Source organism: Portunus trituberculatus, chromosome 41 (genome assembly GCF_017591435.1).
Source record: "Portunus trituberculatus isolate SZX2019 chromosome 41, ASM1759143v1, whole genome shotgun sequence".
Taxonomy (NCBI): Eukaryota; Metazoa; Arthropoda; class Malacostraca; order Decapoda; family Portunidae; genus Portunus; species Portunus trituberculatus.
The window spans coordinates 23,281,931-23,295,296 of NC_059295.1; the positions used below are offsets into that span (position 1 = coordinate 23,281,931).

General features: G+C 36.3%; 1 protein-coding gene across 3 annotated transcripts; it reads right to left on the reverse strand.

Moving 5' to 3' along the window:
* Nucleotides 1–234: 234 nt before the first annotated feature.
* On the reverse strand, nt 235–12,936 carry LOC123516641 (BTB/POZ domain-containing protein KCTD3-like). Of its 3 annotated transcripts, XM_045276236.1 has the most exons (16): nt 12,710–12,936; nt 11,284–11,481; nt 10,091–10,206; nt 9,720–9,980; nt 8,201–8,383; nt 7,363–7,456; nt 6,856–6,870; nt 6,328–6,524; nt 5,956–6,159; nt 5,455–5,571; nt 4,974–5,113; nt 2,930–3,116; nt 2,322–2,418; nt 1,836–2,017; nt 830–1,219; nt 235–595 (listed from the first exon to the last, which is right to left on the reverse strand). In XM_045276236.1, the coding sequence occupies exons 1-15, from the start codon at nt 12,769–12,771 to the stop codon at nt 843–845; spliced, it is 2,430 nt and encodes an 809-aa protein (XP_045132171.1). In that variant the 5' UTR covers nt 12,772–12,936; the 3' UTR covers nt 235–595; nt 830–842. The 3 variants fall into 3 exon arrangements, with proteins under 3 accessions (XP_045132171.1, XP_045132169.1, XP_045132172.1); XM_045276234.1 differs by having other exon boundaries at nt 235–1,219; nt 12,710–12,935; XM_045276237.1 differs by lacking the exon at nt 6,856–6,870 and having other exon boundaries at nt 235–1,219; nt 12,710–12,933.
* Between the last annotated feature and the right edge of the window lie 430 nt (nt 12,937–13,366).

A 13,366-nucleotide genomic window follows, 5' to 3' on the forward strand; every position in this document is an offset into this window, starting at 1 on the left:
GCTCAGAGCTCATAGACCGATCTTCGGGTAGGACTGAGACCACAACACACACTCCACACACCAGAAAAGCGAGGCCACAACCCCTCGAGTTACATCCCGTACCTATTTGCTGCTAGATGAACAGGGGCTACACATTAAGAAGCTTGCCCATTTGCCTCACTGCTTCCTGGGACTCGAACCCAGACCCTCTCAATTGTGAGTCAAGCATGCTAACCACTACACCACACGGTGTGTGTGTGTGTGTGTGTGTGTGTGTGTGTGTGTGTGTGTGTGTGTGTGTGTGTGTGTGTGTGTGTGTGTGTGTGTGTGTGTGTGTGTGTGTGTGTGTGTGTGTGTGTGTGTGTGTGTGTGTGTTGATGGAAAATACATATAGAATAGGAGCATTCTGGTACATAACCAAATTTTTCAAATTCAAAAGTAATTTCATCATTTATGAACTTGCCATTCACAACTCCTTCCTGGAATGTAACAGTTGCAAAAAGCAAGACTCAGCAGCTCATATACTTGTATAACATTTCTGATAGTGTCACCCAATATGTGAGATGGCCATTCATGTGAGAAATGTTATTCTTATGAGATTCTATAAACTACACACCTGAAAAACACAATTTTAAGCATCAAATAATAAATTTCACTGAAAGACAAATTAAAAAATGTCACACAAACTATTAACTCACATATATCAGTTTTAAACTATGCTAGAATTATTATCTGGAATAAAATATGCAAAAGAAGGTTCACTTGAAAATTTCCCGGCACAAATCTTAACAAAAAAAGATGATTTATGTCATTCATCTTACTGCATTCTGAGCAACTCTGGCAACCATACCTGAAGAAAACCATCAACATGCTGTTCCTTCATCTTCATCATCATTGGAAGCACCTGGAAGATTATTTCTACTAGAAGAGGCTTGATTATGAGAAAGGAAAGCCACATTGGCCGGTTTCAACAAAGGGCCTGGGTGGGGCTGTGCCTGCGCCCCTCCACTGGTGGACGGACTGACCACATAGCTGCTGTTTGGCTGGTGCAGATAAGAGTTCAATCCATAATGAAGGTAACTGGCATTTGGGAAGGGACGCTGATGAGGTGGTGGAACATTGGCCGGTGTGAGAGGCGATGGTGACAAACACGGTGTGGTACAGTATGAATTGCTCAGATCACACACATCCAGGAGACGCAGAAGTTCAGATGGCTCGGGGCCCCCATTGATCAGTACACCTGGTTAGGAGCCAATGAACATCAGTACATCTCCATTCATGTTGCACTTGATTCATATGAAAGATTTATGTTATATTAGAAAACTGCAAGAAAGCAATTCTTATTTTTTTTTGGGGGGTGCTTAAAGTGAAGGATTCCAAATTAATATATATATATATATATATATATATATATATATATATATATATATATATATATATATATATATATATATATATATATATATATATATATATATATATATATATATATATATATATATATATATATATATATATATATATATATATATATATAATATATGTTGAAATTGCAATTAATTTGTATTAACATCCATTATATGGGTGCAGTTTTTATAGTTAAAAACCTGAAACTTAAACTTTTGAAATAGAAAATCTAATAATGGTAATAACAATAACAATAACAACAAAAATTATGATGATTAGAGTTGATGTGGTAGTAAGTAGGAGTTAAGAATATAAACCCCTGAACTTTTTTTTTTACAGCTTAAGGTTGACGGTCATATTAAGAAAAATGAGAAGAGTGTCAAGGCTATGAATGGCATGAATGAATACAGTGAACTTGATTCTACCATCCTCTGCACAGCTCAACTTACCTGACTCACCCTTGTTACTAAGTTCAAGGGCAGTTGTTAAGTCCCACATTTGAATGGCACCATTGGAATGACCTGTGAATATGTAGCGTCTCGGCCTTGACCCCATGCGACTGCTTCCCTCACACTCATGTACACAGAACCCACTTATTGTAGTGGAATCTACAGATTTGATAACACACACTCTGTAAAGACAATATAACTACTTTAACCACACTGAATATAAGCCTATGATTACTTACATTTCTCAAACTCACCAGAACAAGATTATCTGTATGAAATCACAAAAGCTGCCTTATAATGATAAAAATAAACAAAGTATGTAATCTGGTTTTCTTTGATAAGTTTGCTGTTCATATTGAAGTAAATAACATTTAAATTATTTTTTACTAATGCTGCAGCAATTCAATTTTGTAGTGCCAGTTTGAAAACATAATCAACCATCCGCTATGAAAAATGAATGGTGAGTGTATTTTGCTGCAGACTTACCTCCTGCCATTACTAGCAAGGCGTACAAACAGCTGATCTGTTTCTGGTACCACTTTTTGAATAAATACTTGTTCGTCATCCTGCTCTCCGTATGGACCTGAAAAACAATTACATCTGTAAATATTCACTCTTACAAGTAATATTAACCTCAACCTCTTGTACTCATTATGAGGTTTGAATCCTAATAATATTAATGTAATACTGAAAAATATCAAATTTAGTGGCAAAAATAAGATAAAACCCAATCATAATTGTACTATTTTGGAATTGGTCCAGAAACTGAGCTACAAAGACAGATTAAAATATGGATGTGGGTCTTGTACATCAGCAATTTTTGTGTGACAAAAGAACACGACAAATAATTGCCAAATTGAGTTAGATATCAGAAGTACTTGTGTTAGTATGGAAAATTCAGCAAGATCAATATGTTCTATGAAAAAAAATGAATGAATAAAAGATACAAACACCAGAAATTTAGTTTCATTGACATGCACACAAGGGTTTCATCATTACACCTTTGCTACAATGTACATACACAAAATATTGCAAGATGAAAAATCATATATTTCTACAGCTTGGTGACTCAAAGTGTTGGCTAGAACACTTACCACAGTCATTAGCAATAGCATAATAAATATTTGGATCAACTTCATCAATAGTAAGAATTTTGTATGATGATAGCGGTGTTGAGCCTGGCTGTGTTGATATCATTCCTCTGAACCGAGTGACTGACCAAGTGCGGACGTGATTGTACTCACTGCACACACTGATCAGCAACTTTTCTGACAGTGTCACCTGCAAGGCAAGTAATGACAGTAAACAGTAAGTTCATACTTAGCAATTTGACGTCCTAAAGGAATGCAAGAACGTTGTAAGCAGCACTTTTTAGGATGTCACTGGAGTCAGGAGAGGTACCGATAATGTGGAGAGAAGCTAATGTGGTTCCTATATTCAAGAAGGGGGATAAAACCTTAACGTCTAATTAAAGGCCTGTCAGTTTAACTTCAGTTGTGGGTTGTGGAATCAATAATAGCGAAAAACATTAGGGAACATCTAGACAACACGGCTTGATAAATCACACACAACATGGATTTACGAAGGGGAAGTCGTGTTCTACCAACTTGTTGAGCTTTTATAGCAAGGTTTATGAGGCGGCAGATAAAAGTGATAGTTATGACATTCTATACTTAGATTTCAGTAAAGCCTTTGACAAAGTACCTCACCAGAGGCTCTTAAAAAAGGTTAAAGCACACGGTATAGAGGGTAGAATATTAGGCTGGATTAAGGCGTGGTTAGACGGCAGGTGACAAAGGGTAGTAATTAATGGTTCGAATTCCGAATGGAGAGAAGTAGTTTGTGGGGTGCCACAGGGCTCAGTTTTAGGGCCATTATTATTTCTAATATATATCAACGACTTGGATAGTGGAATTAATAGTGATATCAGTAAATTTGCGGACGACACAAAGATAGGTAGATTAATTAGGTCCGATTCGGATGCCAAGGCTTTGCAGGCTGACTTGGATAGGATGAAAGAATGGACAGATAGATGGCTAATGCAGTTCAATATTAACAAGTGCAGGGTGCTGAGCGTGGGTAGAGATAATCCAAACAATAGGTACACAATAGATAACGTGGCACTAGGAAGTTCCAAGTATGAGAAAGATTTAGGAGTCATAGTTAGCTCTGATCTCGGTACAAGGAAGCAATGTATTGAGGCCAGAAATAAGGCGAATAGAGTATTAGGTTTCATCTTTAGAAGTGTTAAAAGCAGGAGTCCTGAAGTAATACTAAAATTATACTTGGCGCTGGTCAGGCCACATCTTGACTATGCGGTACAATTCTGGTCCCCACATTACAGGAAGGACATAGCTCTGTTGGAGTCAGTGCAAAGGAGGATGACTAAAAGATACAGGGAATGAGGATATTCCCTATGAAGAGAGACTGAAAAAACTTAGTCTGCATTCCTTAGAGAGACGTAGGTTAAGAAGAGACTTGATAGAAGTATTTAAGTGGTATAAGGGTTTTAACAAAGGGGACATGAATATAGTTCTTAGGATCAGTAATGGGGACAGAACCAGAAATAATGGGCTTAAACTTGAAAAATTCAGGTTTAAGAAAGAAATGGGAAGGAACTGGTTTTCAAACAGAGTGGTTGATGAGTGGAACAGTCTCAGTGGGCACATAGTCAGGGCAGAGTCAATAGGGAGCTTTAAAAGAAGGTTAGATAAATTCATGGATGGGGAAGATAGATGGAATTAGGTAGATTAAGCACACTGGGACTGCCTCGTATAGGCCTGGCGGCCTCTTGCAGCTTCCCTCCTTTCTTATGTTCTTATGTTCTTAATTTCAGATCTCTAAGTAATATTTTTACACTCACCTCTTATCACATCCAAATAAACATCAAACAACCTAATCAAACAATCAGACATTACAATCTACAATTATTTATATGTTCATATGCAAAAATTAAATGTCTAGAATTGGGACATTTTCTCAAAGATTACATGTAATCTTTCAATTAATTAGGCAAAGAAGACAGCACTTTTTAAGCAACTTTGCCACCATGAAATTCAGTAATTAAAAATAATGTTCCTATATTTTACTACAAAAATATAAAATGTGAAACTGTATGTAGTGTAGTTTAAACACAACCTTGGTGACAGGAAATCTATGAACTGTAAAAGTCTGGAAGAGCTGAGGACCATGTCCAACTGTCTCTGGGTGCTGCACTATAACCCGCACAGTCCCAGAACTGGTGCCATAGGCTATCTCAATCCAATTTCCACAAACATCTGAAAATAAAACAAATAACATGAGTATGGGGAACAATATGTACAGCAGTTTTGGCACCTATATTTCTAACAAAAGTGACATCTGTCATTCTTATTTCATGGCAGCTGTCATCAGCTAGAGCTGCCCCTGACATGTATGATAGACCTGCCTTCTTCCTCTGCCCTTCCACATTCCTCTTCACATCTGTCTCATACCTCTTTCATACTCCCTATCTCTGTAAGTCTTGAATACAGAAAAACTCATGCCTGTCTGAAATTTTTTTAAACATACATGTATATAATAATAATAATAATAATAATAATAATAATAATAAACATGATGTGGTAATTATATATCTTACTTGTTTTTGGTGTGAGGTACACTGAGATAGCAGTGATGATGTCATTTGATGGATCATGGTAGAGCTCAGTAACAAGCAAATCATTATCCTTCATTCTCAGTGGAAACTTCTGCATATCTGCAAAACAAACCTATATTCATTCTCTTCTTTCCAATGCAGTGTTTTAATCACTAATACTGTAACTTGTAATATATGAAAGTGAAGAAGACATCATTATCAACACTAAAATTACTGCTCAATATGTAAATGATAGACATACAAATTTGCAATGTCCAATAGTAGTGTTATACTGTTTTCTCTCTTATCACCATCACTGCAAGCTTTTCAGCCAATATTTAAGGGTTAGTTTAAAAAATGACAATAAAAGGAATTAATAAAAACATGTAACTCTTGATTAAACTAAAATGCTTCTGGAGGTTTAATTACTTCACATTTGTGTGACAGCCAATCTTAAAAGTTCTAATGCAATCTATACAGAAAATCCACAAGGACCCTACTTACCAATATAGTAAATGGAACCATTGGTGCAGCCAAGAAGCAGGAAGGAACCAGCAGTGTCAAAAGATGCAATGGGGAGCACATCCTGGATCTGCCAGTGCTGAGTCATGGCATGCCACACTCCAATTTTACCCACAGATGAGAGAGCGACTAACTGAGATCCAATAAAGAAGAGATATTCCACCGAGACCTTAAGATTAAACGTTCCTGAAAGAAGGAAGACAGACTTTCAGCTTTAATAATAATTATATGTTAAGGAATTATTCATTGTTTAAAAATAATATCTTTACAATGTTCAATAGTCATGTAACTGATGTAGCATAAAACCTTCTCAAACAATAAATTCAGGCATATCTTGTGGTAACTCCAACTCACCAATATCATTCTTACTGCCATCCTCAGCAATGCCCCAGAGTCGAATGTGGGAAGAATAAGAAATTGCCAGCATCTTCTGGCCCGCTTCTCCACCCTGACTTGGCGGGGAAAGCTTAGCATTGAGGGCAACTCTTTCAATGAGTTGGTCAATGTACGGAGAGGTGAATGCCAGTTGCCAGCCTGTACTGTCTTTATTCCTATGGAAGAATTGAAAAAAAAAGTTACATTCAAGGAAAACCATAAATCACCATCTACAGTATGGTATGGCAACACAAATAATCTGAAAAGAAACCTAGATAAGTGTGCATCTTTTAAATAAAAAGACAATGGATAAATAAAAAGACAATGGATTACGTATATATTTCAGTGATGAAACGCACACTGGTAGCATTTTCACATGAATACCAAAATATGAAATAAAAAAAAAGCATACTTTTGAATCATATGGAAAAAAAAAAAAAACAGCAAGGAAGCTAACGTCTTATTAGCACAGAATATCAGATCAACCAGCAAAGAACATATACTCACCATCGATTCACAGCACTTTTAAAAGAAGCATGTAATAGAAGATTATATGCTAATCAACACATCATTCAATCATTATCTTGCATTAAGATAAATCACATATGAAAGATTTCAAATTCAACATAAAGTACAAGAAACACCAGATGGATGCAGCAGAATAATACAAGATATAATAGATGTCAAATACTAAAAACTTATGGCACAATATAACGGATGTTTTTATAACCCAAGATATATTACAAACAAGCAACCACTAAATTTGTACAGCTATTTTTTTCTTTTTTTTTTTCTTTCACTTCCAGAATCCTGCACCACAGCCATCACAATCACAACCACTTAGGTATTCATCTGTGGTACAATGGATCCGAACAACAATCAATTCTCTGTATCTTTATGGATGAATATCTCCTGTTGCTCTGAATCTTCCATTACACAGGGTAAATGGAATCAATCCTTTGGGAAACAAACAAAATATGAAAATATGTCAAAACTAAATGGAATATGACCTACCTATAACATGTGACAAAGTGAGCATAAGCCACTAAAATCCAATTATGATGTGCCTTGACCATTCGAACACGCAACGGATCGACCCAAGCTGAACCTGGAAAAAAAAACCAGTAAACAATTATATTTTTCATTATTCATAACTTATTTGAAAAAATATTTTCCTTCTAAATATAAAATTGAAACAAGAGTAAGTAGTACTTTCAATAAAATATCTTTATTACTTTTCACTGTTTCCTGCAATACATCTGGTCTTAAGTGATGAAGGGTTTTCTCCTGCTCCTTCATTATTTTCATACAAGAACTTTGTAACAATATTTCCTACTGGAAAACTCCTTAGATAAGGATACACAATTAAAATACAATGAGTTCTAACAAACGTTTAAGAGAATAAGTATTTTATGAAAAATCTATTTTCTCATTAAGAAAAATAGACTAACTGCATTATGTAATTCTTCCAATTTAACAAAAGTAAAAGTCAAACAAGCTAAACCAGTCACCACCTTCATTGTCTATCCACAATCATAAATACCACAGTCCATTTCACAAGATGGTAGTCAAATCTGGCCTTAATTTAGTAATAAGCAGTGACATGCATAGTTTGTTTCAAGGACAAAAATAGTCATCTCAATAATGAAAGCATCCACTACATATATAATTCCCACTGACCACATGTCTGCCAAAGTCACAAAGAGATCCTACTGTATTGTATTTATTTTGACATACCTTATTGTACTTACCTGCCTTGACAGAATTCTTAGGATTAGGTGTCAACCTAGATTATGCTCAAAGTACAAAATACACCATTAAACAAGGTAACACAGCAAACAATGTAACATACCAGGTGGTCCAACATTATTCAGAACACTGATTTCATTTTTGAAGAATTTATTAAGATCAGCCGAGGAATTTCTAGAGTGTCTCAGGTCCATAGAGGGTGTTCTGGAGTGTGTTCTTGCTGCATGACTCCGCAGATCACTTGAGCTTCGTGATATATGGCCTGGATACACACCACTGTGAATACCTACATGAAAAATTCAATACTTTCAGTTTGATGTAATTTTATTATCTAAAATTCCTCCAAAAATATGATATCAAATTACAGCAATTCATGCTGTCAAAATATGATCTAACTAATTTCAGGTAATCTAGTGTTTTACATCTCTGTAATTATCACAAAAATCCTAAGATATTTCTGCCATTTCTAATATTTTGGTATACAAAAATAAGTATTATGGATAGCCTTTGGTAAAGTTACATCACCTAATTGTCATGCATTACACAGGGAAAGACAGCTCATCCAAAAATTCAATCAACTGGTAGCATTTAACTCAGTTCAATATCTAAGACTAAAAGAAGTGGGAAAAAATATATATTTCTGATTAGAGATATGCCTGCAGTCTGAACAGAAAGAAAGGGAAAGGGTAATGATAGAGTATGTGGAACATTTTGTTAGAATAAATGAAATCAAAAGAAATTTAAGGCAGTTTCATCACACAGCGCATGAAAAGAATGAATGAAAGATGAAATTAGGAAAGTCTCAAGCTTCATGCCGTCACTCACATAGAATGTAACAAGATGTCAAGTCTAAAAGGTGACAGAAGATAGATCTTGCTTTATACATTTTATTCTCATAATCATAGATATTCAAAATGTGACCTTGCCATATACTCTAAACTTATTTGTTATCCAAGATACATTAACCAAAAAATGCAATAAGTTAGTGAAGTTTGATGACGGATGAGCAACAGTTGCATATCTTGCCATGATTGTAACTGTCATGGTTTCACAGCTTGTTTCCAGGAACTCTACATTCATCTTTTCCTTATATCTTCAGTGAGAGAGTGGGGCATGCTGTCTACTGGTAACACAAAATATCAGAACATTACTTAATTACCTAGAATCGAGAGGCTTGAAAACCTAATAAGAATCAGAGAAAATCTTTAATCCATGTCATACTTGCAATTCTCAAATAACAGCCCTATGCTATTCACTGTTTCCACTACAGTTCAGCCCTCGTGTTTGCATATACACATGTATTTTTCATGTGACTAATTGCAATCCAAATGTGGTGTGAATCACACATTAGTAATTATATATAAGTTAAAGAATAATTTTAGAATTATAAATACAAAATAAAAAAGAAAGAAAAAATGGTATTTCAAGCCAAGCAGAAACAATATGATCTATGAGGAGAATAGGATAAAACACTGCCAAGACCTTTAGTAACTCAAAGCACATGAAGTAAGCCACGGGTTGATGGGATGAGGCTCTTGGCTAGGCTCATGAAAAATATCACTAATAATATATCTAACCCACTATACTGGAGAGATGCGTCATAAACAAAAACTGAAACAAACCTTGACCGACAAGTTGTGGTGGGTTGTGACGCATGTCAAGGGAGGAGTTTCTTGAGTGTCCTGGTCTGGGCACAGCAACAGCACCAGGCACTCCCCCACTTGCAGCAAGACCTTCAGGTACACGTATGCCTCCCACTGAAGAAACAGTACTGGTGGTGTTGGCGCTGCTAGTACTGCCACTGGAACTGCTAGCATTGCTCACACTATTTGATGGACGTGACTCAGATGCTGATGTTGGTGGGGGCTCTTGAATAGGAATGTCTGGAAAACGTGAAGCAATAATTTTGAGCTAAACAAAACTATGCTATACCTCCACCATTTTACTTACTATCTCACCTAACAAAGTGCAACATTTATACACTTTGACTTACTTGGAGGTGAAAGATATCCACAAAACAAGACATCTCCACATGATGAATGATGCAAGTCTTGACATAGCATCAATCTTTTCACCAATGGAGCAATGCCATAAAATTCTGCTTCATGCCTGAAAAAAGAGAAGGTTTAATATTAGAAAGTATGACAAAACTGATTCTGTCTTTGAGTAATTCTAACTTACAAAATGGAAAAGCAGTGTGATGTTAAAGGGAAATCAACCCACTATAGGTGCCAAGTCTTTAAATACATTCTATACATATATGTCTTGTGTCATTGCCTATGCCAGTTAACTAAAAAACTCAACTTGAAGTATCAGTAAGCCACAAATAATCTAGTGTAGTGGTTTCCAAACTTTTCTTGACCAAGTACCACTTGGAGGTCCCATATAGTCTCCGCATGGTTCCAGAAAAAGCCAATTCCAGCAAATAACAATTTATTATTCACAAGTAGAACACACAGATGAACTAACAAGAAACACAACTCAATTTAATGCGAGGGATGCACCTATTTCTTCTCCACAAGCTGATCAGTGCCAGATTATCTTGAGTAAAGCAATCATAATTTTTCTGAGAAATTAATAAATTTCTCAAAAATTTATATGATCCCAATCGTATGATCCCAAAAGTGTACCAGCTGGAAGGCATTCATGTACCACAGGTTGGTAACCACTAGTGTAATTTAAAATGTAGACAGTAAAAAATAATAGATTATTCCATACTCTATATTTTCCTATATTTCATCAACACTGTAGAAGAATGGTCAGAAAACAAAAGGACTCCCAGTATGAGTCTAGATGGAGTGATGTGAGGAATACACTTTCCTCAACTATGCTCTATGTCTCCATAATATTCCCACTTGATATACATTGCCAGGGTCCCTGAGATCTGTGGTTTGCAACAAAGAAATCTTCATCAACCTTCTCATGGTGGGCCAACTAACAATGTTATCCCCCAGTGAGTGCCCTCAGGAACAACTGTCAGCTATTGTAAATAAAAAAAAGGTACATTCATGCTTCAAGAAAATCCTTGTAAATAAATAAAATATCTACATCACAGACATAGTATACCTAAATGTCACATACATCTGATTTTCCTAAATCTATGTTGGAGTAAACCAACAAGTTAACTTCACAAATAAGACTACTCATTACATTTGTCACAGTAAGGCACACTATACATTATAATACCTCAACGCATTGATGTCCACAACTACCATGTTGAGATCTCTTGTCCGCAGATAATTAAGAATGATGCTGAAGAGAGATGGATCCCGGTCAATGAATATAGCACCAGATTCATCTCTTAGTGTTGAAATACGCCCCGAGAGTAATGAAGTGAAGAAAGTGTCAGGGACCCATGTTAATGTGTGTCGTGATGTACTGAACCTGAAAAGTAGAAACATTACAAGTTACAAATAATACTGTAAAACTACCACATACAGAACACTACTGGATTTCACTAAACTGCACATGATATTATACCTTAGGTCAGCAGTTCTTAACCTCAGGGTTGCAACCCTAAGATGGGTTACCAAGCCATTTAAATACGTTGGCAAGGATATGTGCATAATTTTTTACCCAATATATCTATTCAAAATTATATCACAGTATTACTTCAGTGCATGTATAGAATACCTTAGTCATTATCTAAAGGCAAGAAAATCATAAAGACAATCTAACTGGGAAGAAAATACATCTGTTCTAGCCTTTTAATGAGGATAGGTTGGTGATAAGACTATGGGTGTTTGGCAGTGTGTGTTGCAAGACTCAAGTGCTTCACGGCTTCCATTCAGCAGCTACACAACAATATTATCCTTGACATAATAAAAGACCACATTCTCCCTGGCACTACTACTATATTTGATTGTTGACGGACAAACAGTTATCTACAAGAGGAAGGATAGAGACACCTAGTTGTGAACTACTTATGATGGGTTCAGTCAGAGTACATTAGGTTAGATCAGATTAAGTTTACTTAGGTTAGGTTTCCTTAAGATTGCCCATTTTCAGAGTTATACATGAAGATAAAATAGTATTTTCTGAAAAAAAAATTGAATGGCAGTGGAAGTAGCTACTACATCCACACAAATCACACCAAAATTTACCCAAAAATCATAGTTTTATTCTCAAATGTTAGACAAATGCACTTGTATGAATGCACGCACTCTTCCAGTCCCCATGTATACTATTAGGTTAGAGAGGTACAAAAGAATATAATTATAAGATGCTATTGGTAACATTTACCTAATATTGTTGTGATCATAATATTGGTGCACTGTATGATCCAGCATGCACTCAATGCCCAAACATGTTGCCTCAGATGGCTAAGACTTATGTTAAAATTGTAACAAATGGTTAAGACATAAGTTGATATTGTAACAATAATGGTAAATCTCATGTCAAAAGCACGGATGTGAGGCAGACACAGCACACTTGGACACAGCTCCTCCCTGAAGACTTAGATTTTTAGAATGTATTACATGCAAATGTAACAAATAATGAAATAAGATATCTTCACCTCTGCTTCCTACCGCAACATTAACAAAAGTACATACCAGCAGCGTCCCTCACAACACCTGAGAGTACACTCACTGAATGCCGAGTGATTACCAACCTTTGCCCACCAACGTTAAGGTTAATAATATCTCCCGAGCCTGGAAAATATGAAGATGCCATTGCAGCATCTGAGGTCAGCCCAGCACGTCACTCGTCACCCGCCATGTTGTGTTTGGTGTTTACATCCGTCAGCTGCTGCTGCCTGCTGGAGTGCTGGCGGGGCTGTCGGCGGGACGGTGGCCTGACAAATCTCGGGAGTGATGGCATTCAACAATCATTGATAATTTTCTTATTCTGTAAAATACTACACACATATACAGGCGGACTTGTAACAGATAGAAAGAAACCTAGTGGCTTTTAAGAAAAAAAGGAGAGAGGGGAACAATTAAGTGTTGTCTATTGCAAATCATTTAAACTTATATTTTCTTGTGGCTAAGTTACATTTTCTCGTTATGCTGTGCGATATTACGTCCACAGTGTCGGTGTCATCCTTTGACCAGTGACCATAGACACGTATCTCTCGAGGTTCCAGTTACGGTAGCTAGCTGCAAACTTGAGAGAGAGGGGAGGGGGGATTATTGCAGGTTATTCCCAAGTCTACTCCATCATTGGAAATTGTTTCTCACTGGATTCGAGGTGTCGCAGCTGGAAAAACTCAACTGGAAGATGACCATCACTCTGGAGTATATCCAATGATCCATGACTCATGAAGCAA